Source organism: Calidris pugnax, unplaced genomic scaffold, assembly GCF_001431845.1.
Source record: "Calidris pugnax isolate Ruff unplaced genomic scaffold, ASM143184v1 scaffold25, whole genome shotgun sequence".
NCBI lineage: Eukaryota > Metazoa > Chordata > Aves > Charadriiformes > Scolopacidae > Calidris > Calidris pugnax.
In genome coordinates, this window is record NW_015090805.1 from 6,059,334 (window position 1) to 6,086,831 (window position 27,498).

At 38.8% G+C, this 27,498-nt stretch overlaps 3 protein-coding genes across 7 annotated transcripts in view; 1 reads left to right on the forward strand and 2 right to left on the reverse strand.

Moving 5' to 3' along the window:
• Nucleotides 1–3,836, reverse strand: part of TTC3 (tetratricopeptide repeat domain 3) — a 63,477-nt gene extending 59,641 nt beyond the window's left edge. For 2 of the 4 annotated variants that reach the window (XM_014938193.1, XM_014938190.1), the window contains exons 1-3: nucleotides 3,709–3,789; nucleotides 2,628–2,713; nucleotides 327–372 (exon numbers count right to left, since the gene is read on the reverse strand). In XM_014938193.1, the coding sequence (XP_014793679.1) occupies nucleotides 327–372; nucleotides 2,628–2,702 (121 nt within the window). In that variant the 5' untranslated portion in view covers nucleotides 2,703–2,713; nucleotides 3,709–3,789. Of the gene's footprint in view, nucleotides 1–326; nucleotides 373–2,627; nucleotides 2,714–3,708 lie in introns of all 4 variants that reach the window. The other 2 variants (XM_014938192.1, XM_014938191.1) reach the window with 2 other exon arrangements.
• Nucleotides 3,837–3,874: 38 nt separating this feature from the next.
• Nucleotides 3,875–8,015, forward strand: PIGP (phosphatidylinositol glycan anchor biosynthesis class P). Of its 2 annotated transcripts, none has more exons than XM_014938031.1 (5): nucleotides 3,875–3,985; nucleotides 4,458–4,558; nucleotides 5,834–5,906; nucleotides 6,440–6,558; nucleotides 7,390–8,015. In XM_014938031.1, the coding sequence occupies exons 2-5, from the start codon at nucleotides 4,477–4,479 to the stop codon at nucleotides 7,518–7,520; spliced, it is 405 nt and encodes a 134-aa protein (XP_014793517.1). In that variant the 5' UTR covers nucleotides 3,875–3,985; nucleotides 4,458–4,476; the 3' UTR covers nucleotides 7,521–8,015. The 2 variants fall into 2 exon arrangements, with proteins under 2 accessions (XP_014793517.1, XP_014793518.1); XM_014938032.1 differs by lacking the exon at nucleotides 3,875–3,985 and adding an exon at nucleotides 3,989–4,007.
• Nucleotides 8,016–14,277: 6,262 nt separating this feature from the next.
• The window catches only part of RIPPLY3 (ripply transcriptional repressor 3), an 18,434-nt gene continuing 5,213 nt past the window's right edge, over nucleotides 14,278–27,498 (reverse strand). The window contains exons 2-5 of the mRNA XM_014937997.1: nucleotides 21,832–21,871; nucleotides 20,658–20,727; nucleotides 17,221–17,288; nucleotides 14,278–15,995 (exon numbers count right to left, since the gene is read on the reverse strand). Coding sequence (XP_014793483.1) covers nucleotides 15,830–15,995; nucleotides 17,221–17,288; nucleotides 20,658–20,727; nucleotides 21,832–21,871 — 344 coding nt within the window. The 3' untranslated portion in view covers nucleotides 14,278–15,829. The remainder of the gene's footprint in view (nucleotides 15,996–17,220; nucleotides 17,289–20,657; nucleotides 20,728–21,831; nucleotides 21,872–27,498) is intronic.

Consider the following 27,498-nt stretch of genomic DNA (forward strand, 5'->3'; position numbering starts at 1 on the left):
ATATACAGCTAAAACATAGCTACCATTAAAACACGGGTAATTAATATAAGCCTTAAATCTTTATCCTCGTAACGTTAATTTACTGCATGTGTGCACATATTATTGACTATTTACACTCTTAAGTGTATAGCTGTCTTCTGAACATTACATTAGGACAAAAAAATAAGAATTCTTCCAGTGTAAAAGAACATACCAATGCTTCTGCTCAGAAATAGTAATTTCCTACTTCTTCAGACAAAATAAGGTAAAAAGTGAAATAGCAGAAGATCCAATGACAGCCTAAAAAGTGCATTAAAAGTCATGGAATATTGGTTTATTTTACATACCTGTTTTAGGCTTACGCTGCGATCGCTGTATAAACATTCCATGGCCCTAAAGATAAACACATTTTTCAACACTGGACATCTTGCAAATATGTTGAGGTGGGCAAGTTTCCCATGCTTCTTCCCCCACCCCATCTCGCCAAGAATTACTATTGGTATTCCCTACTCTCCCATATTTCTCAAGTTCTGCCAGTGATTTTCTGAAGGAAAACAAGGAAACTTAAATTCTGCAATATTTTGCACTACAAAACAACAAACCTCTTTGGATCCAATCTTTATAATTCACATTAAGCACAGCCAAAAAGCAAACAAGCCAAACAAAAACAACCACAGGAAAAAAGCATGTTTACTGAAGTTATCTAACACAATGGTTTAGTTCCTGTCTTAAGAAAAAAGTTTACCTGCATGTCCCTTAAAAAAAATGGATTAAAAAATAGATTCATAGTTATGAACGGATAGGAAAACTTTTAGAAGTTTAAATAATATCTTAAAATCACACTAGAATAGTATTCTAAAAACTAGTAATTCAAAGTCAGGTACTAGGCAGCAATATAATGTTCAAAATCACTGATGGAAACATGTTTTAAGAAGACAACACAAGTTTTCAAAAAATAATTATTAAGTTTTGACAATTAAGGCATTTATATTTAAATAAATAGACATATATCAACATAAGTGGAATGAGTGGTTGATTTACCACTTCGTGGCAGCATACAGTATTCAAAACTTAGTACTCCATACAAGGTTCTCAAGATGAAGAATGACTTTGTTCTGTTTTACAAATCCCTAGAAAGTATTCTTTTAAGAAACATTATATATGTGCCATTTAATAAATACTATATATCAGATCCATGTATTTCTGCATTATCATTTCAAAGAAATGCTAAGCTATTTCGAAGTACCACTGGAGAAAATTATAAAAACTGACCAAACACATCTTTCATAGAATTTCTTTAGGAGACCCTTATTTCTTTCAGTGGCAGACTTTCTGGAAATACTAGCATGCTGTGCAATGATGACTTACTAACTTGACCTAAGGCGATGACAAGCAGTCGCATGATTTCACCCAAAGGAATGTTTCTGAACTATTACAACACTATATGGAAATCAAGGCTTAGTGTCAAAAAGATGTTATTACAACATCAATGTATTTAACAGGCCAGGACAGTCGATAACAAAGAAGAAAACAATCATTTCACAATCAGTTAATCTTGAAAGATGACCGAACGTCTCCCTTCACTCCACAGCATGGAGTGAACATCACAAACTACATCCCAACACACACCACCTCCTCTCCACATCAAGCCCAAAGTGGTATTTCCACTAAAGCAAATATGAAAACCAAAATTTAGCACTCGCACAAAATCAAGGGCTTTCTTCCCATAGCACAGTAGACACATCACTTTAAGGAATAAAATGTCTAGTATCTTATGCTAACAGAACTGTTAAAGTACTTTATTTTGTCTGTAGCAAACACAAAGAACAAATCTTTATCAATATAGCCAATTTCCAATGAGATTCACTGCTCTATTGGCAACAGTCCCTTGTAAAGATACAGCTTTACAAATAAGAAATTCAATTTACCTGTACTTTTTATTTCTGCATAGGAAGAATAGTAGGCCAGCTAGTTAGTATGTGGCAGCAGCAACAGTTAGGATAAATAACTCATAACTGAACTCTCCAAGCAGCAGAAAGGTTAACTACGACAGTGTTTTCTAAGACTTCTTAAGCATAGCAAGAAGGGGAAAATAATAGTCAAGGAAAGTATTCTTGGAAATATTAAAACAGAATAGCGCTACAGTTTCTTTGATAAAAAAAACAACTAAATAAGCAGAGGCACAAATATTGGGCACGAAGGCCTAGAGAAAAAAAATGTAAGAGATTACAAGAACAAAGCACGGATGAACGCTCTGCAATTAATACGCAGACTTGAACTTTCATGAACTAGGCTGCAATTGCTTTGCAGTTAAAGGAACTGAATCTGTCACTCTGAGGTATATCATCCCAAGCATGGCCTGGATACTTGGCCAACAGGATGGTCGAGTTCTGTTAATAGGACCTGTGTATCACCATCTAGTTTCACCTAGTTGTATACGCGTTCAGTGAAGCTTGCCTGATAGAGGATACACAGTCTCTGCGCTCTACCCCAGTTTAGTGCTTTTGTGAGTAACATACAGAAGTATAAGGTATCTTTGCATCAGTTTAAATTAGTCAACGCTAGCAATTATTCTGTAAATCAGATCTGGGTACAAACCACCCTGGAACATCTTGCAAGTTTTTCCATCTAGTTTCAGACCTACTTACCAATTCACAACAAGACTTATCACCAGCATAAAAAGCCAAGGCTGCAAACTCGGATTCAGATATAGGTTCACCCATGGTACATGATCCTGAAAGGAAAGGATGATGAGAAATACATGAGGGGGGAGGCAAGAGACAAGTAACATGTGCTTTGCAGGATTTCAAAGGCTCACAACATTAAAATACACTTCGCAAAGCTCTCACGGAAGATATATCTTGTTATTTTTACATGTGTCGTGGTTTAGCCCCAAACGGCAACAAAGAACCACGTGGTAGCCCCCATCTCGCCCCCCACACACCCCGGCCGTGAGGGGAGAATCGGAAGGAAGAGGCAACGCTCGTGGGTTGAGACAAGGGCAGCTCAACAGAACGGCAAAGGGAACAAAAAAGCAGTAACAACAGCACCGCCGATAGCGGAATACACAACCGCGATGACGATACCGACGATACCACTGACGGCACCCGGGGCGTCCCAGCCCCCCCCCGTCCAGCTCCCCTACAAGCCCGGGCACGGCTCACCGGGGACGGGATACCTGTGTCCCGGGTAGATCCTGGGGAGAATTAACCCTTTCCCCGCCGGGACCAGGGCAGCGTGGCATGGATTAATCTTAAAAAAAACCCCAAAGCATTAAACTACAGCACCAGTTAAAAGCTAGTTACATCCACCAACTCTGTCAGAGTCTTCCCAGCGCTCCACCGCGCTGCCTCGCACCCGACAGGCAGGAGCGGGCAGGGCAGCTTCTACCAGCCGGCTCGGGGGGCTGCATCTCAGGGATTATCACCGCATCCCGGGGGCGGGGGGACGGGGAGCGGAGGGAAAACACCCCGCCCGGCGTGTTTTCGCTCCGCTGACGCGGGCAGCCCCGTCTGACAGAACCCGGGGCGCACCCAGCGGCCCAGGCCGCGCGTCCCCCTCCTGGCCCGACGGCTTTGCCCAGAGGCGAGGCGGGGGCCGGCCAGCACCCCCCACCCTCGCTGTCGCCAGCCCCCGGAAGCCCCAAGGCTCGCCACCGACGTGTCGCAGCCCGGCGTTTCCCCAAACCCATCTTTCCCTCTTTTCCCCCTCCCTCTCTCCCTCACTCACCGACCCCCGTCTCAGCCGCGCTCCCCTCCACCTCCGCAGGGCCGAGATGGCTCCCACCCCGCTCCTCCGCCTCAGCCAGCCCCTCCCGCCAGCACCAGGCCCTGGCCGCCGCCTGACGTCGAGGGAACGAGCCAATGGGCGGCGAAGGGAGGGCGCTCCTCGCCCGTCGCCAACCCGCATGCGCCCGCGAGCCGGGGTAGGGGGGCCGGGAGCCGGCAGGACGGCCGCGGTTTGCCGGCTTTACGCATGTGCAGCCCGGCGGGGAGGCGGACGCGCGGTACTGGGGGCTAGGGAGCGTGGTTGGACGTTCTCCGCTCTCTTCCTCTTTCTCTTCTTCCTCCTCCTCCTGCTGTTGCTGCGGGGGGTGGTGGTCTAGGGCTGGTTTCCCCCCCCAGCCCAGGCCGTGACATCGATAGGAAGGAGGCAGAGCGGCTTCGTTGGGCCGGGCGGCTGCGTGGGGAGGGGTGGGGGAGGAATGGCGGGAAGGGATCGGTCGCTCGGTGGAACCGCGGCTCCTGCTCTGAGGGGGGAGTGAAAGGTGCGGGCCGCCCCCCCACGCCCACTGAGGAGACGGGGGCGCGCGCCTGTGGGGCCTGGCTTCCCGCCGCCGGCGATACCGGCGTGTTCTGAGGGGAAACTGCTGGGAAACCTCTAATAGCTTAGAGGTTTAATATTGTCTCCTTCTCCCCCCGCCCCCGACCCCCATTTCTTCCACTTTCCCCCTCCCTCTTTCCTCTCCCCCCTCGAAGTTAAAGGGAAGAGGCCGGTATGGTTGAAAACTCTCCAGCCCCGTTGCCAGAAAGGGCGATATATGGATTTGCCCTTTTTTTAGGATCGTGGTTTGGCTTTAGTAAGTATACTGGGTACTGAATGCTTCACCGAAAAGTGTTGCTTGGCTTACTTTAAATTTATTTCCCATATTTAATTCCCGTAAGACCATCTGAAAAGGATCAAAATTGTATTACATCACCTATTGTAAAGGGTACGTCGTGAAAGACTAAGTGAGCACTACCTGTCAGTTGTTACAAAGGTCTGTCACTGCCTTTTGTGATCTCCTTAATGTCCTGTCTGTCTTTAACCTTATTATGAGATCTTTAATAGTATTGCGAAGTCAAATTGTTAAAAAAAAATCTCTGCAGTCTCATATTAGTAATTTTTTTACTTGTATTGGATATATTGTCACTATTCGGTAACTATTGTAGATGGTAGTAGTACGATTTTCCCCATCCAAATACTGGGGGGGAAAAAAAAATAAGTCAATCTGGTCAACAGCAATGAAAAGTGATTAGTGGTTATACCAGCATTTTTTTGCTGACGTGACAGGTGCTTTAGCATTGCACTGGGGTTATCTCACGTGCCCACATGGGACTAAGGCTCGAGAGGGTGAAGGCACTTTTTCAACACAACAAAGGGTTCTACGAGTATAGTCAAAATAATAAACCAGGATCCTACTGTAAGTCTTCCTAACCCTTAGAAAGTAGATAGAAATGAAAGTAAGTTGTTTTCCGTTCCTCTCACGGGAAGCCACGGCAGTTCCATTACTTGTGTCACTATTTGGCTTCTAACCTGTTCTCCTCAAGTTTTGTTACACCTTTCTGTGGTTTTGTTGTTAGGGAGCAAAATTTCTCACTGTTGGTTTTGTTGACATGAAAATTACTCACTTGCCAAGAATCAGAAAGTATTCCCAGTGACTTTTTCTGACCAGTTCCGTCCAAGTGCTGCAATTCTACTAGCTTCTTTCAACCAAATGACCTACTGTGTGATAGTTTTCTGCTTTAGTATTTATTTTTTTTTTTTGCATTCAGAGTCATTTGGCATCCTTTTACTGAAGATATTTTTGTTCTGCATTTCAAGATGCAAGAAATTCTTGTCTCTCTACGTAGGAAATAAGGCTAAATGTTAAAGCAAATGTAAACATTGTCATATTGGCCTGCCGTATTAGGCAGGTTTTGTGTCTAAGAGGCATATTCTACACTGTTTTGGTAGAGCTACTTTGGTTTAAAAAGTGTAAAAGCAGAATATTGTCTCAGCATGTATCAGTAGGGAAGTATTGGTTTAAAACTTAGGAAGCAAGTCTAAAAAAGTATCAGTTTTGCTATTGTGACTTTTTAATTCTTTTGTGCAGTGTTGTATCTTATCTGGGCATATGTTCCTGAGACTTGGCTGTTTTCCTTGGGACTAACATACTGGCCTCAAAAGTAAGTTAAACCAATTAAACTCTTTAGTCTGAAATGTTTAACTATAAGACACGCTTAATTATTTTCAAGTAACAAAACTTTTTTCTTTTTAAATAGTGGCCTTGTATACAATCCAGTTTTTCCTGATCATAAAGGACTGTAATCTTTGTGAAGCATTTTTTTTAAATGTAGATAAGTAGCTATAATGATTTTTTTTACACTGTGTAATGAAAGAAATAATATTTCAATGTTTTGTGATAAATTTGACATCTTAATTTTGGGAAGTTTGCTGATAAAAATACAGTAAACTTTAAATTGTAATTGAAAAAATGAAACTATTCTGTAAGGAATCTATTTGATGGTTAGATAGATACACTAGATAAGTGACTCTACAGTCAGTAATCTTCTTGGGAGGGACCAGGGTCCATATTCAGAGGTGCTGTTTCTTTTCCTCCTGGCCAAGTTTGCGCTAGATACAATAACCACCACTATATTAAAACTGTTATGTCATATTTGTTATTATGATATGTAAACTTTAAAATCTTTTTCCTCAGATACTGGGCAGTTGCTTTGCCAGCGTACCTTCTAGTTGCTATAGGAATTGGTTATGTATTACTTTTTGGTATTAACATGATGAGTACAGCTCCACTTAACTCCGTAGATACCATTACAGGTAATTTTATTTGGTTTTTTTTAAGATTTTTGATACTTAATTGTTAATTTCTGTAAATATATATATGTAGCCATATATAATGTAAACAAAATTTTAAGCCTTTAAATATTTTGATCTAGGAAAGGAGTTCTTGGAAGTACTGAAGTACTAGGCTGAACAGAGAGTCTGACTCTTCCCTTTTTGCCGTCTTTTGGCAGTGGTTTCCAGCTAGTAGACTGCACTTTGTTAGTAAGACAGACCACAGGGCTTAGGCATATGAAGATCTCCCAGGCTTGCACCCTGCATTACAAACCAGTGAAGAGTGCCATGGGAAGAGAGTTTGTGTGGCAAGTGGGATGGGGGACCTACTCTGTTTGAAAAACAACTACATTTGAAAAAAATATTTTTTGGAGGGAGTGGTTCCATAATTGTGTTCAAAGTGCACCTGTAAAAAGGTTTATGCTGTTATAGGAATGGGTGCTGTGTGGTGATGGCCAAGATAAAGGGAGGCTGGACAGCATCTCAGTGGAAATCCTAGTACAGTGTTCAAACTACAGATTGAGCTATTCACTGGGGGGTTTGTGGGTTGGTTGGTTGTTCTTTTGATCTTTAGGTAGTTATGGTTTAATGTCATACGCGTTCTTAAACCAAGCAAAGTCCCAGACAGTGATTTCAGCAGGAGGATATGGTTGGTTTCTTCAGGGGCTCTGCTAATACATGTTGATGCAAGGCGTTTCTGATGACCATCTCATTGTACCTCAGCAAGACAGGGTTTTCAGCATCACTTAGAGTTGCTAAATGCTTGAAAGAAGAAATCTTTAATATGTGAAATGTTCTCATTGTCTCCTGTAGATAACTATGCAAAAAAGCAGCAACAGAAGAAATTTCAAGAAGATGCAATCCCAGCATTGAGGGATATTCCCATCAGTGAAGTAAACAGAATGTTTTTCCTTCCTGAAAAAGGAATCTGCAATAGCAGATAGTCGTTATTAAGATCTGTGTGAATAAAGGATTAGCAGAAGTGTTACATAAGGAAAATCAAAACCTCTCAAACTAAAAAAACCTACCCTCTTTCTGGTTGTGGAACAGAGCTTTATTTTTTTCTGAATTTCTAACAAAATCTGTGTTAACATGTTTCATTGAGATGGCTTGAATTTATTATTATGCATGCAGCTTAATAACCTGCATTGGTATGAGAATTAATGCCACATTAGTTTATCTAACCATTCTTATAAGTTTAAATATAGCTTTCTATTACTTTTAGTTTTCTGCTTGTAATTTCCCTTTGAGAGTGAAAAAATTTGCTTTTGGACATAGTTTAATTCTATTTCCCTTTGAATTCAGCACGAGAAAATGTCTTCTTGTCCAATGCTTGAGGATCTTTTTTTGTTTTTTACAAGGTATGTTACTTTGATGTGTCTGCATTGTAAATATACAGTTTTCATTTGTAAATATTAATAAAATGTGAGTAATTTTTACTTGTTAAAGTAAGCCATTTTTCTGTGGTTCTACGATATTTGAAAATTCTTTTGGTATTTATTGAAATACCAAGATTACCAGAAATAAGGAAGGCGGGTTGTTACAATTTTCTGAAACAAGTCTGGAAATCACTGGGGTTTTTTAGCTATTCTTAAGACAACTGAAAATTAGGCTCAAGGAAATTTCTGGAAAAGCAGGAACCGTCAGGTCCATCTTATGATGGTCTAGGTTATAGCACAAAGCACAATAACCTGTTATGGCAGTGGTTCAGCTGTTTCTTAAATAGTGAATTTTCTTTCACGTATGCATTACTGACCAGAGACACAATTTTTATCTTCTCTTTTCCAAGAGTCATAGATCCAGATATCTTCAGTAGTCAAGGTTATTTAGTTTGGTTATAAAGAGCAGTGAATGGAGCCTCATTATTGTTTGTGAGGTCTATAAGCCAACTTCTGACCAGCAGAGAATTTAGTTAAAACCATCACTGTTTCATTAAAAGATAATACAAAATTTTTGAAGATTTCTCTGAAGAATCTTGTGCAAGTTGTTTAGAAATAGGTGGAAACAACCATCAGCTGTGGGAAGCCTTAACACCTGTTAGCAATCCGGTATGCATATGAAATTTGTGGTTTTTTGGTCCTCTAGTCTTTAGTAGTTTGCTATTTTTAATACCTGTATTTGAAGAAGAAAAAAAAGCCACAAAAACGCATGCCAGATATCATGGGTAGGAGAAAAAGACCTCCTTAATGGAGGAAAAATGCTTTTCAGCATTTCACTCTGAAGTAGTAGATTTTAGCTATATTGTTCTTTGGATGCAATTAATGAGTATTTGTACCTAAACCTAATGACTGGAAATCAGTGAAATGTTTATTTGTTTGATAGTTGTAGACTTCTTTATGAAGTTTTGGGTTTTGTTTGTCCCCAGTTGCTATTGTTTCCCCCTCCTGCCACGTTTTTGCCCTTCTATTAATTTTAATTTACATGGTCTAACACCCATACTTAGAGTGAATTCAAGTTTTTATGATCAACAGACATGAAGACGTATTTACTCTTTTGTCACTTCTCTAATCCCATTGTAGACACTGAAGTATTGACTGTAATCTTTTTTTCCTGTGTAATTTCTACCTGTGTTTTATGTTCCTTTTGCTTTCTGAGAAAGCAATTTCGGTTTTAATGCTAAATTGACAACAAGTGAATGCCACGTTTCTGGTACCATTTGATGTAAGGATTAATTTAGTCCCTTGTTCAGGATACCCAAATCCCTTCAGGATAAAGGAAAGCTACTGGAAAATGCCCTCAAGCCCTGAAAGCACACAAATTAAAGGACTGTAAACCTTGGACAAAGATTGTATCAGTGATGAATCTGCCATTTCATTTAACTGCAGACCTCACAATTATGGGAAAACTAACAGAGGCACCTAAGTGAGTAGGCAAACTGGGGCCATTTGTTTAAGTAAAACTTGCAGGCATGAAACTCAATCTTTGCTTTTCTGTCACTACTGTGTAGTGGTGCTTCAAAGACACTAGTGACCTTTTCTTCAACTTGGGAGTAATGTTTGACACTTCAGAAATTGCCTCTGCCACCAAAATAAAGCCAGGTAACACAGTGTAGATGGGCTAATAAATATATGGTAGGGAACTATGGGTTTTGTGGATCCATCATTTCACGGTCTTGCCTGTGACTGTGATTAAGGAAAAGGTGTGCAACTCTGCCAGCAAAGAGAAGGGAGATTCTGCCTTTTGTAAATACACAGCACAATTATAGCTATTAGATATTTAGTGGGATTTATGTAGATTTTGCCTTAGATATTATTCAGAAAAAAAGATGAAATGATTGAACTGTGTTGCTAGTAGTGCCTTTCTTTACACAACATGCCTGCTCAAAGGCTGGATATCAGGTATCCATTCTTCTCAGAGACTAAGGAAAAACTAAATAAATAAAGGTAAAAACCTAAATTTGCCCCCATTTTCACCCTTCTGACTTATTGATGGCCTATTGTTACAGCACAACCAGTAGAGTTAGCCCGCTGCATTGTCCATGCTGAAATAGACCAAAGGCTGAAACTTCAGCCGTGCTTTCTAATGGCACCTTCTAGGATTCTCCTGCAGTTTTTATCCATCTTGCAGACGGATGGTATTTTACGCATCTTGCTATAAATGTAATCTTGTAAGACAGTTTCCCCTCAAATGGTATTTGAATGAACAAGTGTGTAAACACATTTAAAGAAAAAAATGACAAAGGTGCACTGTTTCAAATGAAAAGGTTGCATGGCAGAAGAAATAATAGAGCTGTGGTTGCCAAATTTGTGTAAGAATGGTAGAGTATGTCTCTCTTCCTTCCATCTTAGCTGTAAAGAGAAGGGTAGTAACAACACAGACAATGACTTTATGATGTTGAAGTTGAGAAGTACTGAAAGAGAAACTTTGGGAATAGAGTGTCATGCAACTGATTTGAAAAGGGAAGCTTTCTTGGATTCTGCTCTTTTGCATTGCACTCTCTTGAATGCCAATAAGCTTGGAGGCTTCAGCAGAAACCCAGAGTGTATGCATAGAAAATAGCAGAAGAACTAAATTCTTTGTGTATCCACATAATATCATTTTTAATGCAAGCATTAGCTGAAGTATTTTGCCACTTTATTTGGGATCAACAGGGAGCTATAGTAAAAGGGGTGAATGCTCTGTTGTGAACTTCAAAGGTATAAAGCACGTGGAATAAAATATGCAAGCATGTATGAGTGAAGAGTTAGCACAATTTCGTGTGTGTTTGTGTTTACTGTTCCTACAGATAGGATGACTGAAATAAGAAAAGGAAAGAAAAAGAAACACGGCATCTGAAATGTTATTTCAGTGTGTAGGCGTGAAAGTGATGTCCTTGCAGGAGGCAATGCTGAATGAAGAAACTTGTTTCAGCGCTAGTAAAACGGAATTGTCTTTCTCCTCAAGATATGCAGGTATACTTTTGCTGCTACCCAGAGCATTCAGAAGTGTACAGGCCATCTTAAAAATATTTTGAGCATCCTATGGAATGCTGTCGGCTTGATTTGGTGATCTTTAAAGTAACTATTGTTTGTGATAGGGGGGAGGGTGGTGAGAATAGGCTAAAAGGTGAGTAATAAATTATATTACTCTAGATTTTTTAAAAGGTCAGATAGCTGTAAGTACTATCAAAGACGCTCTCATATAAATCAGGAAGCTGTAGTATTAAATATTTATACTGTTGCTGCAGGCAACGTTTCTGTAAAGTCAGAAATTGGCCCAAATCAGGAGGGGTGATACTGCCTGTAATGCAGGTAGTGTGCCTGGAGCTGTTCTGAGAGTAGGAGCAGGGAAAATGAATGTATGTATGTACGTATGTTTTAGTTCCATGGTGTAGATCTCTTTCTGGTATTTCAGTTGTTCATCGGTACATCTCTGTTCTAGGTGGTCTACAAACAATTAAAATGCAGCTTTACCACCAACATCAAGTAAAGTGTATACAAGGAAGAGTGGTGGCAAAGTAATAGGTTTTATTGTTCTTTATAGTGGGCTTTAAGACAGTAAACGAGGAAAAGTTAGCCCGAAAAGATACCTTAATGAAGAGAAGAGATCATAACTGTAGGAACAGTGAACTTTCCAACTCTGAACAAAAATTAAATGTGAGAATGGAGGTAATGGTGAGAGAGTCTAAATAGTGTTGGACTCTTCTTCCTCTTCTTCCCTGCTCCAGCTTCTGTCCCAAGAAAGCGTAACAGATCAGTGTCTTGGCTGTATCTGTAGCAATTCAGTTTTATAAGAGTGATAAGAAGCTATGAGATCTTTGTCCTGATACAGTGTTTCTTTAATACTTAATTCACATTCATGCCAAATCTCCCACCTACAGTACAATGAGAAACTCACCACTAAAGCTCTTTTTCAAAAGACTTTTCAAAAGACTTTTCAAATACTTTCTTTCTTAACCGGGCAGTTTCTGTGGACTTCAGTTTCATCTGTGGGTGTAAATGATAAAATATTTTCTGACTTACAAACAGAATAGTTAATAAATGATTTTGTGTAAATACATCTTATTCCGTAATGCACCTTTTCCACAGACACTTGAGTCTGAGTGGCTAAAATGCTTAATGCAAAGTCCTGCTTGCTGCTGTGCTGATAGATTTCCGGTCAGCTCTGAAACAACTGACATGAATGGGGGTTTTTGTATCTCTCCCTCTATTCATGAATTGAACTGTATTCTGAGGAGAAAGTTTGGGAAGCTTTTAGTCTTGTTCTGCCAGTTTCCTTACAGAGAGACTGCCAAAGTAAATGTTGTTAGTATGCTGTGCAGTTTATGTATCAACTTAATTCTCAGCCTCTTGATAAAAGCAGCTGATAGAGTAATCCAGTCTGGAAATCATGATTACATGGAGTGCAATGAAATGGTAGATGTTTCAGTGAATTGGATGCATTTTGTCTCTAGAGCTCATGAAACTGCTATTGGGAAGACTGCCTTTTCTCAGTTGTGGCAACTTAGTCCTGCTACAGTTGTCATTCTCTCAGAGTAAATGTAGCTTAGAAAAAATAGTTGTTCCTTTGGTAGTTCTTTTTCTCTTAATCCAAATTATTACTGCATTGTATTTAGAAAGAACACTCAACAAACTAATGTCATGCAAAGGTATGCTTTCCATAGATACATATATCCTTCAAGAGCTTGCCTTAAAAGAGCTTAGATGTAGAGTTCAAGACTGTTTTATGAACATACTTTAATTTTGATTTTTCACGTGAGTACACACAGTAGAAATACAAAATTGTAGATGCTGTCTAGATACCTCTATCTCTCCAGTATCCAAGTACCAGTGGAACATTAGTTGCTTCTTTTACTATCAGAATTTTAGACAATGGAAATGCAAAGGGAGCATTTGCTGTAAATGTTACAGCTGTTGAACTACTAAGGGAAGTTCTGTGGAACAGAGATCCTGAGCCAACATTTTAATCTGTAAAATGCCATGTTTCTAATCTTGTCTTTGAGGTAGTAAACTTAGGATAAACTCATTATTTGGGATGCTTTGTTATCTTTTTTCCTGTAAATGATGGATGATTCTAAGGTCACTGAAAACTTAGCAAGGTCAAATCACTGATGAGCTCACAAACCAGAACTGGAAACTGAAAGCTAACTGCAGTTGAATAACAGAGATGCTGTATTAGTTCACTGTTAGTCTTCTCCTAATTATTAACATACTGGTAAGGGATCGCAATGCATTTTTTATTTAAGTGTGCAAATAAGGGTATGTTGACACTGTAACCTGAGAAGATAGTCATTTGACAGAAAGAATGCTGTCTTGATGGGAAAAGGGTAATACAGTTTTGGCTTTCTCTAATGACTGTAGTTAAACGTAGCCAATCAGGTAAATAGTACAGTGATATTACCTTAAGTTGAAAATAGAATTTAACATTACAGGGGAAACCAAATGGAACGTGTAGCCGAGACTGAGAAATTGAATCAGTTTAGGGCAATACAATGTTGTCAGACCTCAGCAGATGTGCAAGATGATTTGTTTTGCTATTTTTAACAGCCTTTGCTAAGACTGTCATCCATTATTCGATTGTACTTTTCTAATAAAGGTATCTTTTACTGTCTTAACGAACACACTTCTCAAAATATATTTTTTTTGTTTCAGAGGTGTAGATTTGTTACAGCACTTGCTTATGTCATTACATCTACATCTGATGCATCTGTGATGTAGCCCATTTACAAATCTTAACATGGCTGTTTCGTGGGAGACCAGAGATGAATATAGCTAATATCCTGCCTCTATCTGGCTAATGTAGTGCCTGCCATAATAGTAAGAGCAAAGATGAGGGCAAGAAGCTAGTAAAATTTCCCCAGAATGCTTCCCCTGCCTGCAACAGTGTGAAACTTCTGAGCCAAATGTTATATGATTGCATTTTTCTTATGAAAGTTTTTAATTTACTTTTTGTATGTAGGTAGACTTCGTTTCAACATCATCACAGCATTGATTTTCTAGGATACAGCAGACTTACGGCTCGCATTCTGGATAGTCGATCTGCATTTTTTCAGTGGCCTCTTGTCTGGGATTTCCAAACCTTTGGCATTTGTCTAAAACTGCTCATCTTTTCTGCTAGGAATGTTTTTAATGGAGATACTGTCCCACTTGGTTTGCTGTAGGTCTGGAAATTCTGGACAAATTCAAAATGTTCAGATTCTGCCTGGACATGTTACCAGAAAATATGGAGTAAGAAGCCCCATCTGGTATTGATGTAGCAGTTCTGTTAGTAGGTATGGCCACTGTCTACACTGTATCTGTTCTCATGTTGTTTTACCAGCTACCCCATCTGAAGTTCTTCTACTGGCCAAAAGCTCTTTGCCAACACTCCTGAAAAACTGTACCCTGAAACCAATGCTGCTTTCCATTTCTCAAAATATTCAATAGACTTCAGCAACCAAAAATCAACCTAGAACCTGATGGTGTTCTGGCATGCTGCTGCCAGAAAATCCAGGAGGCTTTTTCATACATCTCAGTGAGTCACTTGCCACCCCAGATTGGGGGTGAGAGTACAGGGCAGGATAATAAAGCTCCACACAAGAGGAGTGAGCGTCAGGAGGATGATGTGTTGATGCTGAAGATTGGGTATTAACTCCAGACACAGATCTTCAAAATCTCTGTCTTTCTGAAAACAGGGTAACTTCTGCTGCTCATCCAAGATGCAGTTACTGTGTTTTCAGATAGATTTACAGGCAGCATGGGCTCAATAGAAAGGTGAGGAAGAACCTACAGAGTGTTCCTTTTGCATACTGGATTGTTAAATGGTGACAATATCTGTGTAAGGCAAATGGCTCTTCAGTGTAGTGTGCAGGTTAGAGAGCACTGTGCTGTATGGGGATTGTGTGGTAACCACCGTCTTCATGGGGGATAGAGATGATTCTAGATTGTATGTAACATAAAGATGCTTATGAAAATTAGTAACTTAAGTCTTCCTGAATATCAATTTAAAAAAAATGTCAAGATAGTAAGATACATATCCAAACCCCACTAGATGGGAATCAACAGTAGGTCAGTTATATTAAAATCGTAGATTCAAGTGTGCTAAGCTATAGAAATAAGATTTTAATATGGTGATGAAGTCAAAAAGGTAGCACATAATGCATGTTTTAATGTGTCTTTAAATTAAATCATTTTTTAATCAAGGATGACTTTTTTTCTTTTTGACCAACAGAAAGGCACTGTTCTGATTGCAGGGGGGAAATCCAATAATAACAGAATGACAGGACCCCAGAAAATATCATGACTGTCATTTAAAACTTGTCTTGACAGGGACTTATACTAGAAATGGATTAGGTCATTTTGGCATACAGCATTTATATCAGAATAAAAATGCCCCATGGAGCTAATAAGCAATATTCTTTGCATTGAAAATAATTTCTTGCTTAAATTCAAACATTGTGTTCCAAAGCCTTTGGAGTTACTTTGGGGCTGTACAGTATATTATTTTGCCTCATAATCATTACTATTTTCATTTTGTCAGGACTACATTGTAAAAATAGCAAGTAAATAAGTATAGTGCTCCTAATGTTCTTAATTCGTGTCACTTACTAAACCTTATAATCTTTTGTTCGGCTTCAGGGTTTTATTTAAAAGTCTCTCAAAACACAAAAGGATTTCCTCTTTGTTTCCAGTTGCATTGACTCATTCTTCTTGGTAAGATAGTTATAAATAGTTTTCTTTCGAGCTTTGATGTATTTCTTTGATCAGTCAGATGTTTGTCCATACGTTTCTGACAGTTCTTTTTTTATCTCTTGATTTTTTTATTTTTATTTTGCATTTGTCAAGGCTGACCGCTGTTAATTATTAGGCTGAATTCTGAATAGACTGATTTCTTCTTCATCTTCCTCAGAGTCGGCATCATCATTGTAGAAGTGAATTGTAGCTTGTACTGGAAAACTTGCCAGAACCTTCTCTCCGATGTTATTAAGAAACTTTTGAGATTTGGACTTGGGCAAATAAAGTCTAGTAAGAAAACATATTTTAAGAGAAAAGGTAAAACTATGCAATGCTTTCCCAGCTAAGCTAGCTTGAATATTAAAACCTATTTTTGTCTGTCTTAGCAGAGAGAAAAATCCTAGGGTTCCTTGTCTTTTAAAATAAAAGTTGATAACTAAAAGTTACTGTTGATTTTAAGTTACTTCAGTTGCTTTGGGCATATTGTATATTGGATTTATCTAAGGTCTCACCCTGATAAAGTGTTGACAGCGCAACGATGTGTGCTTGAGATGGTTTGGTTTTGTTTTTAGCACAGTTTAGAATGGAAGTGTCCCATGCAACTGGGGGGGAGGTTTGAGAATGTTCTGGGATTCTGGAATTAAGATTAACACACCAGGGGGCACGTTGCCTGTTGCAAAGAGGTGGGTGTTAGTGGATTTTGTGTCTCCAGGTGAAGGAGGTGATGTACACTGGGAGAGATTTATTTCAAACTTTATATTGTTTTCTATTGAAAGCATAAATGTCTTGATTTACATTTCAGGTTTTCACCAGCTTTCCCAGTAAAGCAAAACTTCTGTGGTCTGTACGCAGATGTGGGTTTGTGTGCATATGTATGTACATGTCTTCCTCTTGGATCCACTTTGGCCAGTTTTCAATTGAATTTGACCGTGATAAAGGTCATGCAGAACTTAAATCTTCTACAACTTTTACAAAAACAAGTGCTTGTAAATAAGAGGGATATTCCATTAATTTTTCTCCTCTAAGCAAAAGTCCAAATCAGGAGTTTATACATCATTAAGCCTCAAAGAATCCAAATGTGGGTGAAAAACCTTATATATTCCCCAAGCATAGGAAAATCTTCACCTGGAGTTCAACTTTCATTCAAGAGCAAATTTAAGCAACCTCAAGACACAGATCTGTAACAAGTCACATTCCATTAGCAGCTGTTCACGTTAATTATTTGGGCTTTGTGAGCTTGTTATCATATTAATAAATGTAAATATAGAGTAGATGAGGCAGAAGAACATGGTTTCTTTTAAGATTACTTTTTTTGTTATTAGCATATTGTTTCAGTTCTGTTCAGCCTGGACATCTTTCCTTTTGGGGGGATAAAAACTGTGGAGTCTGGTGAGTAGTTAAACTGTATTACTAAAAAGAGATACTCCAGAGACAAACTGATACTTCTCCTGAGAAGGAATATATCTTGTCTTGGAAGATGTCACTTTTCCTGTATCGATGGGATTTAACTCACCTCACTGGATGTTGAAACCCCAGGACTCCTTTTGATCTAAAATTCAGTAGTTGAACATCCAGTTCTGACTGTAAAGAGACACATTTATTTTTTAGAATGGGCTAAATATGAAGATTTCACTTTTTTCTTCTAAGGGTAACTGTAAAATTCTACAGTAATGTTGCTTTGTTTGCTGTGCTGCATGTTGTTCAACTAAGTGTATTTCAGAGAACATAAGTTTGCCAATAGCTGCATGTTTAAAAAAGCATTTGAACCCGTACATTTTATGAGCCATAAAGCCATGAAGCTTTACATTCTGCTTAAGTTCTTACGGAATATCTGTAGCGATTGGTGAGCTAATAATACCAGCAAATGCAAGTGCAGTGATTGGAAGAATGGATTGGGAGGTTACGGTTTTATAAAATAGCTTTTTAACTACAGTAACCGGCAGTTTGAAGTTGGAATGTTGGAAGTTGGAAAGCTTAATAGTAATCAAAGATGACACAAGCACGTTAAAAGTCCAAACAGTAAAATCAAGAGACAACTCGTATCTCATATTTCTATGTAATCCACAATAAGAAAGTAAGCATTTTTGATACAACAGAATATGTAGCAAAAATGTATTTTAAATATCAAAATTAGATTTAGCACAGAATAAAGTCCTTCAAATTAAGGTCAATTAAAAAAAAACAACAACAAACCAAAAAAACCACACAAAAAAATCAAACCAAACAAAAAATAATTTGCAAAAATAAACCTGGAATGTAAACCTGAAAGCATCTTCCAAAATCCCTGAGCCCTATCACTTCATCTTGTAGGCATGTATTCTCTTGCATATCTTAAAACAATCTTCATTTTTCCTCCTATTGCTATAGACTTGATGGTGCATAAAATAGGAAGATTTAGCTTTGCTATACTAGAACTTGTAGTGACCAGTAGCTAAAAACCATGCCCTCAGCTACAGACAAAGATGACTTTTGCCACTGTCAGAGCAGTTAATTTGTCTTTCTGAGGAAGCAGGTTTCAGCATGGATATTTCGGTGGGCCCCTAAAAGCCCTTGGGCCACGGACTGAGCAAGGGGTCCTACGTAATCCTCTGGGTACCTTTTATGTTTGCCTATTTCTCTCATACCCACATGTTTGTCTTGTAGCCAAAATGATTTGTCTTCAGGCTGTTATGGTTTTCTTGATTATGTTTTTTCTTGTGTTTAATCAGGAGACTCATTTACTTTGTTTCCACAGTACCTAGTAAAATGGACTCCTGATCTGGCTGAACATGGTAGATGTGACCACAGTATCTGTGATGAATACCACATGTTATTTTTCTCCTTTCATATATAATATGTATTGATTAAACACGCATTATGTGCTTTTTCTTTTTAGACTATAATACAGCATTTCTGAAAAGCAATTCTGATAAAAGCCAATTAATTGCAAAATCTAACTCAGTTTGTATACAGTGGAAATTGTTCAGTGTTAATTTGTACTATGTTGTAGATATGGCAATAATAACTAAATTACTTTTCATGGCTTTTCTTCAGGCATAACTAATGACATTTTGAATTTAGGTAGTAAGAAAAATGTTACATTTTATATAAGGAAAAGTATGTGTAGGTAATTATTGGGTATATTGTAATGTATTCTTGGCAATAGAGGTAAAATTATTAGTTTAAATTTTTTTAACAGTACTTTTATTTTTTAGTGCTATGCTCTGCATATTTCAATTTCTCAGGTTAGATTTTTATATATATATTTCTAAATGTTTTTTAATTGCACAGAGGACATTGAAACTTTTATTTGTTTCACTCTCCAGTGTTTAGAGTGTCTACTGATCTGTAAAGCATTGGCATTTCTATGTATACGTCACAGAAACTAACTAGCAAAAACGTTATGCTGAACCCATCTTGGAAGGCCTTCTGCTGGAAACCTCAGTAACTTTGCTGAAGAAGATACCTCTTGCCTTCCACAGCTGTGGAATGTAGGTATGCATTAATGAGTACCTCTTCCCACCCATGCACCGCACAAAGTATCCAAGCAGCTTTCCTCAGGCATCATGACCCTGTTAAAAAGCGTATGGAAGGGCTCCTAAAGACCTCCATCAGCCCTCATTAGGTGCCAAGCTACAGAGGTGTTTAGGATGCTGAAGCAGTGTGGATGGGTCATAAGGTATGGATGAGAAGGATCTGAGAAGCTTCGGGCAGGAAGGAGAAATGTTAACAAATTGAAACCAACTATTTCAGTTATACTTGGCTTGAAAAAAATGCCAGGCTGTTAGCATCAATGTGGAAAACTTCATATATGGCTTGTTTTTCTCACATAAGTGGGCAGAAGCCCAAATAGAAATTAAAACTTTAGAGCTGGCCAAATAAAATTTTTCACAAAAACATAACCTCAGTAATAAATCACAACTTCCTGATTTCAGAAACCTTAGTTTCTTGAAATCATCACTGTAAGCTCGTACTCTGATGGGAGTAAGACTCCTGTTATCATTAGCAAATTTACGGGTGCCTCTGGCAAAGCCTGGAATGCTACTGGGAAAGGCTTTCTTCCTCAGCCTTTCCCAAGGTGCTTGCTGGGAGGAGTGTGGCACTCCCTCAGACCTGTACAGTTACAACCTCTGTCTTCAGCAGACAAAAAGTACAAGGTAAAAAGATGTTGCACCTGTTAGAATATCGCAGAAAGTGTGAGTCTTTAAAGGCTTGCACTAAGGAGAGTTGTTGTCTTAACCTGCTGAGCCTTTGGTAAAAAGTTGAAGATGTAACTGTGGATGGGATGCTGCAAAAACCAGTGCAGGTGCTTAAAACTAAGCACGGGAGTAGCACCGTTTTAATGCATTTTTTAAAGTTTGCAGCATTGGGACCTATGTTGAATGTGCTTCTGTCTATTTTTGTTCTTTAGGCCTAACGAATTTTCTTACATGAGTAAGTAAGACTAGTAACCACAGTGCCTTTCAAGGGCACTTGGTAGTAAGACCTTTAAAATCCAATTTTTGTTTGATTTCCTAGCTGGTTTAGCTATAGCAACATCCCTCCCAAAAAACAATCAATAAAATTGTGCACCTGAAAGTATGATTTTTAGATTTCATCTGAAGTCATTTTCACTCAATGCCCCCATATACAAAATATCACACTAGGCCTGGAAATTTAAAACAGAGGATATTCTTATGTTTATAATTAAGCAAATTAAAATGATGTTAAAATATGGGTTGTTTTGAGTAAACAGTGCTCTCTGCAGCTCTTTAAAAACAGCTAACGATTCTATATCTGATACAAAGTGAGAGATACTCTTAACCATTATAATGAACAGAACACTGTAATTTGAACCATATTTTCTAACACTAAAGAAATGCTTGAAAGAACAAATGAATAGATGACCAAGCCTCACTTCCTGTGTTCAAATAGTTTCAATTTCTGCACCTGTTTCCTATAAGGATTTTTTTCTCCAGAATTTAGTCTCACCATTTTTTGATTCTCTGTCATCTCACCGTCTCTCGCTGTGAGCATCCAAGGCCTCCATAAAGCAGGGCTGCTGAAAGATTAAGATAGAATAACAGTCCCACAGTTAATTCTTTGGGGTAATAGCCACACAGTATAGCTCCTTTTGTTAGATCCTGCTGGTATCTTTTGAAATAACATGATCTTTTTCTTTTCAACACGTTTTGCTAAATCTCATTTCTATGGCAATATTAGTCTGTCTTCTGTCTAGGATCTGATTAAATAAACTAGACAATGGCTCGCACATTTTTAGCTAAGGTGTCATTTCCCTTTAAGATTTCACAACAAATGGCTGCATTGAACTCCAAATGATGATATAACTAATACTGAAATCTTTTTATTTATGCAGCACTGCTGCAAAATAAAAAGTAACCCTCTCTGACAGTGTGTCTAAATACAGACTTGATGTCGTCATTGAGTGGCTGGTGATTTATTGAGTAAGCAACTCCAGCATTAAACTGACATGAGCAATCTGATCTAATTAGCTGAAGAGAGCATATGCAGTGGTGGATGTTACATCTGCCTTTTGTTTGGTGAGGGGGACTACCATTATGGATGCTCTTTCTAACAGTACATTCCATCTCCACTGCTGTGTAACAGATTCATACAGATGGGGAAACGGAAAAGTGCATTCAGATACAATAGGTAAATAAAATAACATAGAAATAATAAATTGGTTATCCCAACCTTAATTTACTTCCGTTTGTAAGTTTGTTTTGAAATATTTGACTGAAAAGGATAAAATATTGGCAAAACAAATAAAATACCTGTTCATTTCAGAAACATATTTTGCCCTTTTCTTCTGAAGTCAGAAATCGTTTTCTGTTGCCTGTCCAATACTGAAATTGTCACATTCCAATGATACTTACAGTCAGAGTTTTGAAAGGAAGAAAAGACTTTTGAAAAAAGTGTCCCTGCACCTGCCTTACCTCTGTGGGGGATCCCTGGGCCGGGGTGGGTGCCGCTGCTGACACTGGGCACCCCGGGAGCTATGGCAGATGGGGACCGATGTAGCCTGGAGCTGGAGACCTGCAGCTGCACCCTCCATGGCATTTGATGGTCTAAAGCCAGCAGCAGGCCAGGCGCTTGCTGGGGCCTTTCAGCCCCTCCTTTATCTTAACTCCCGAAGAACACTTACCTAAAACAAACACGGCCCCAGGTAAAAGGAGAGAAACGTCCTTAATGAGATTTCTTTTGACTTCCCCAGAACAGTTCACAGACAGGGCTCTCAGGTTGGCAGGCTGTCCTGGGGAGGGCACTGCTAGGGAAACAGAGACTTTTTGTTACGTTTGGTTAGCAAATCACGTGGAAAATAATTCACGCCCTTTATCTTTCTGTCACTTTTTTACAAACTCCCTATTTGCTCTATGTGAAACACATGATGTAAATAATCTTTTTGCATGGTTTGGGAAAGCTCGTCAACATCCTGTCGTGCGAAAGTGTAACGGAGACCCAAAGAGAATTTTAAATTTAAAATATTTTTTTAAATGACTGAAGTTTTTTCCATGTCCTAACTTTTAAAAAGATCAAAAATCAGTGAAGGTGAGAGGGTTTAAAGACAGGCCTAGTGACTTCCTCTATTAGGAAGTCTATTAGGATGTTCCTTTAATTTGATTGCTATTTGACGGATGTAGAAGAAGGTTTATGCCAAGAAAGATTACTTTGTCAATCAAAGAATAAGTGTTATGAATGCCATCATTTTGAGGAATCTTTAATTTCAAATTATGCAATGTATACTTTAAGCCTAAAAAGACTGAAGAGAAACAGACTTCTTCCAAGCTTTCTTCCCACAGTTTTAATTTGTAGGATGCATACTCACAGCCTGTTACATTGTACAAGAACAATTTATTACCTAGTGGGTGACATTATCTGATCTTCATTGTTATGGTTCTTCTCTACGGTTCACTTTGTTTCCTTTATTTCCCAACTACTGCAGAGATGTAAGAGGATTATAAGAACCTAAATCTGAATTCTCTTTCCACCAGTGCTGTTTACACACAGACATTAAAGGGAACAGATTCAGCTCTCAAGTATAATTGGTTTCTACTGTGAACTTTTTTCCCAGAGAGAGAAAAAAATAATTAAATAATTCATTTACTGAACATGGAATGTCCATTGATTATTTAGAATAACTTAGGTCCCTTCTAGAAGACTAACCTGAAGAAACCATGGAAACAGTGAGAGGACAGTGAAAATTCTCAATGGGAGTTAGATCTCTCCAAGGTAAGCCTTGTGGCTCTTTTTCATGTTATGACCCAGCTGGAGGCAGCCTGTGTCCAGTCAGAAAGAAGGAGCTGGACTCACAGATAAAGACCACTGAATATATTCCCTTGAGAGACATAATTTTCCCCTGAAATTGTTCTGTATTAGAAGACATTATATATATACACTTTTGTACGTGTATTTTTTTGTGCGTTCTACTGATTTTGCTTAAATTTGAGTGTCTTTTTTTCTGACAAGGAGAAGCTTAGGTCAGATTTGAAAGTTGGACTGATTTTCCTACACTGAGGCAAGTTGTATGGTTGTCTTAGCTAGGGTCTCCTAAGACTGCTAAAAGTAATAACTTTAACTCAGGTTTTGATGTTTTTGAAGTAGTCTTCAGTAACAGTTTCTAGGATTTGATTCGTTGAGGTCCAATTCTTACATTATTTTTTCCTGGTCTTTAAAACATCTCATCTTGCTGTGACAAGTAGACAGTTTAAACTCAAAGGCCAAAGGTATTAAATGTTATTCTGGGAAGTGCTGATAATTTGCTATACAGGATTCACATTCTAAATCTACTCCCTCCCACGTTTAAATGCTGTGTAATATTTGTAAATTTGTAACTAAGTAAATAATACTATATCTCAAAGAAGAAAATATATGCACAGTCTAATAACTTTAAACATTTATGTATCAAAATCAATGCAATTATTAGAATGAAGAATATAATGAATAATATTCAAATAACAGACTATATATTAAATAGCAGCATGGGTCCTGAGAAAAAAAGGCAAACCTCTTAAGTAACCTAAATTGTAATTAAATATCTTGCTGAATTACTGTCTTAAATACACATATATAATTTCAGCAGCTTAGTTTTATTTAGACCTATTTAATTTGATAGTTGAAAGGGAAGTGTGCATTACACAACTGATGTCAATGGTCCTGATCTTGCAATCAAATCCGTATGTGAGGATAATTGATTTATACCTCTGGATAGAATCTGCCAACATGGATATTAGTGCAGGAGCAAAGCCTAAACTACTAAAGTATAGCTCTCCAGAAGATGAGAAGTTACCATCAAATAAATCTGTTGATAAAGCCCTGCAAAATCAAATTTATTACAAAATTATTGAAAATATAATTTTGTTAATGAAGCTATAATGTAATCTAATCTAATTACATGCAACATTATAGAAAAAATGTAAGTTAATATTACATTATTGTGCCAATTCATTGAAGCACACAACTGTAACTAGTATTTTCATGGAAATCACTACCTAAATTCAGGTTGCAGATCTGTGGAAAATGGATTATTCCAGTGAAATATAAACAGCTGTAATACTGTGTGATCTCTAGTTTCTAAAAAAAAAAATAAATAAATAAAATGGCAGCAGTTAGTCCAGTCATAGCTGTCTAATTTTAAGAACTGTATTATTTTTTGCAATACACTTAATATGAAGTGCTCTATTTGGTGAAGAGCACTTCACAGAATCAGAAGGCACTGATTGTGGTACAGATGCTTATCCATTTTTCCCAGAAGCAAGAAGTACTTTTCAGACTTCTTGATACTACCTAAGAATAACTTTAGCAGACTTTATTCTGACTTTTACATAGATGTGCCATAAGATAATTACTTTGTGTTAAGTGGAAGAGGTTTTTTATATTCGTGGGAAACCTGTTTTACTCAGTTTTCTCATAAAAACACTTGCGCGTTTGTAAGAATATGGCGTTCAATATAAATTGGTATAGTCAAGGAGACAGGATAACGCTGCAACATTTATAGTTTTGAATAATTTCTAGTATTAAACAACATGACATAGGCACTTGTAGCCACTAATAGTATGCAAAGCTCCTCAAAGAGAAATTGTTGAAGAGCTTTTAGGGAACAGGAGGAGGAAATTCACAAAACACAGCAAGGCCAGTCTCATAATACTCCTTTAAAGTTAAAAAAAGAGACACTAAGGGAGGTTTACCCCCTGGTGGACTGAAGCTGGCCTTTTTCTCCCATTGTGTGTAAGGGGAAATGGGGTGCCGAATCCTCTGAGCTTGCAGGCAGAAAAGTCAAAATTTAGCCTATTTGCTTTCTTCCAGGTTTTTCAAATTCTCTTTAAACAATTTCATATCTGTCTATGGGTGTTCTGCATCTTGCAACATATTTCTGTAATCTCTTCTCTATGACAAAACCTCAAGTGTTCTGGGAAGTCTGAGGGCTAATATTACTCACTGATTCTTTCGAAGGCTTCCTTCCACCCTCCTATAAGGAGGAACTGATTGACATAGTTATTTTAGAATGCCTATTTTAGTAAATTTCCTGATGTGTACAAGGTCTTGGCTTCACAGTAATAAAGAAGAATGTTTCTCCATCTAAAATGCTTAACCTTTAAATCAGTGCTTGTCATGATTAAGTCTAAGCTACACCATAATAGAAATTAGAAAACCTACAGCAACTTTATGGCTTCAAGTTATTCTAATTGATAATGTGCCAACATAGGTAGAAACTTGTCTTAAAATAGTGACTAGTTTTGCCTGTATACTCTTCTGCTTTGAATTCCTTTGCATCATGAAGTTTTAATTCAGTTTTCTCATTTACTCATAAACTTTTCCAGGGTAAGGGAACCTTAAAAAAAAAAAAAAAAAAGGGCATATCAAAATATAGTTGACTTCATTTGATGCCACTACAGGATTAGGCAAAGCATGTTCCTCATCGTGCAAAGGTTATATAAACAGCTGTGTTTTGCAGTGTGCTCTGAAGGTCAGCAATGCACGGGCTGTTGAACTATTACAGAGAAAGTGAATTCCAAACTTGAGAGCTTTCTTTGGAGGTTGTATACTTTGCTTGTTTTCTTTCTTTCGATGTGCCTGGGTAAGTATTTTGACTTCCCCGCATAAGATAAAGTCACACAAAGAAACAGTGTCTAATGCCAAGTTAGGACCACTGGAGACTTTGTTCCTCTCTCTGTAGAATACACACAGGATATAGCAGCAGCACAAGGCTGGTATTTCTTAAGCTGGAGATGGAGAAGGAGAATTATGTAAATTATTTGACCCTCCAACTTAAACTTACCTGTTTCTGCCATGTGTTGTGGGAACCAAAATTATGTCAGCGATTCCTACCATTTTGGATAAGCTTCTGCTGGGGGTGCAGATTTAAAGAAGTAAAAATGTCTGTATTAATACCGATGGTGTTTTTTTCAAATTGATGCCTGCTCCAAAATGTGCGGGCCAGTTTGTTCCTTGTTTACCTACAATGGCAGTGTGTTGTTGCTGGAGATCCATTTTGGAAATTGCTCTTCTGGAAAACCTATTTTAGTAAATTTCCAAGTGCATATAAGGCCTTGAGTTCAGAGTAATAACAAAGAACGTTGCTTCATGCCCTGTTCAGGAAACGGTTGTCACGTATCAGTTACAACTGTTTAATGTTGGTGTCGGCTTCTTTGTTCTAGTGGTTTTGCATTTTTCCTCTTGCCTTTTTTTTCCTTCCCTTTTCACTCTGTTTTTCAACACTAAATATCTGGTAGGATCAGACCGAAACGTGTTCTTTTCACAGAGCTCAATGTTGTGACTACCTTCCATATAAAATATAAAAATTATTAAATAGCTTCCGTGCATAGACATACCACAGGAATAAAGGATACCTTGCACAAGTTCTCTTTTGCGTCTTCTGTAGTGGCAAGTTGTGTTTGCAGCACACATGGCACAAGCGAATCCTACAGGTTTATGCCCAGACGGGCTGCTCTTCAGCCTGGCTTCAACGACCAGCCCTGCCAGGCCCTGACCTCATCTTCCTCCTTTGGTGAATGCAACGGATTGGCTGAAATCAAATGCATCCGCTTGTGACCGCTTTGCCCTCTGGTGGCTGTTGGAACAGGTGTGGGACCTGGAGACTGGTGTCCTCACCCAGTTTTGTGATGGAGAGGATGCTGCTCCTCTAGGGTACCATGGACCCTGAAATAAGCTCAGGTGGCAGAGTGGGGCCATTTCTGAGGAAGATGAGATCCTTCCCTGTTGCTCCATGGAAACAAGCAATAAATACTTTGGCTCTCACAGTTTCGCCTACTGGGTATTTGCTTTTTTCTATGACCCATAGCAGCAAGGTCAAACGTAGCTGACGAGACACCAAACTGATCTTTATAGTGGGGAACATGAGTTCAGCTCCCTGCATTGCATCCGCACCGTGACATCGAGCTGAAGGGCAGGTCCCGTGGCTCCTCACCATGACATTGAACGGCTGCGTTCATCCAAAGCCGTTGTCCATCAGGATGGGGTTGGCTTTGGAGAGCAGAACCGGCGGGATTCCCTGAGGAGCCAGGGTGTGAGGACATAGGCCACTCCTCCTCACCGCCCTTTAGGTAGGAGCGTGGGGACAACTACCGCGGTGGAAATAGAGAATCCCCAGCTTGGCCCTTTTTTATGTTGTTTTTTTTTTACTCTTTAGACGTTGTTTCAAAGGATAATTTTGTATTTTCTGCCGCGCCAGGCGCTCCCTCACATCACCGCCGGCCGCTGGTGTGGCCGCGCGCGCCGCGCCTCGAGAGCGCGAGCCCCCTCGAGGCGCCCCCGCCGGGCCTGGGAAAGGGGCGGGGCGCCGCGCGCGCCAGGC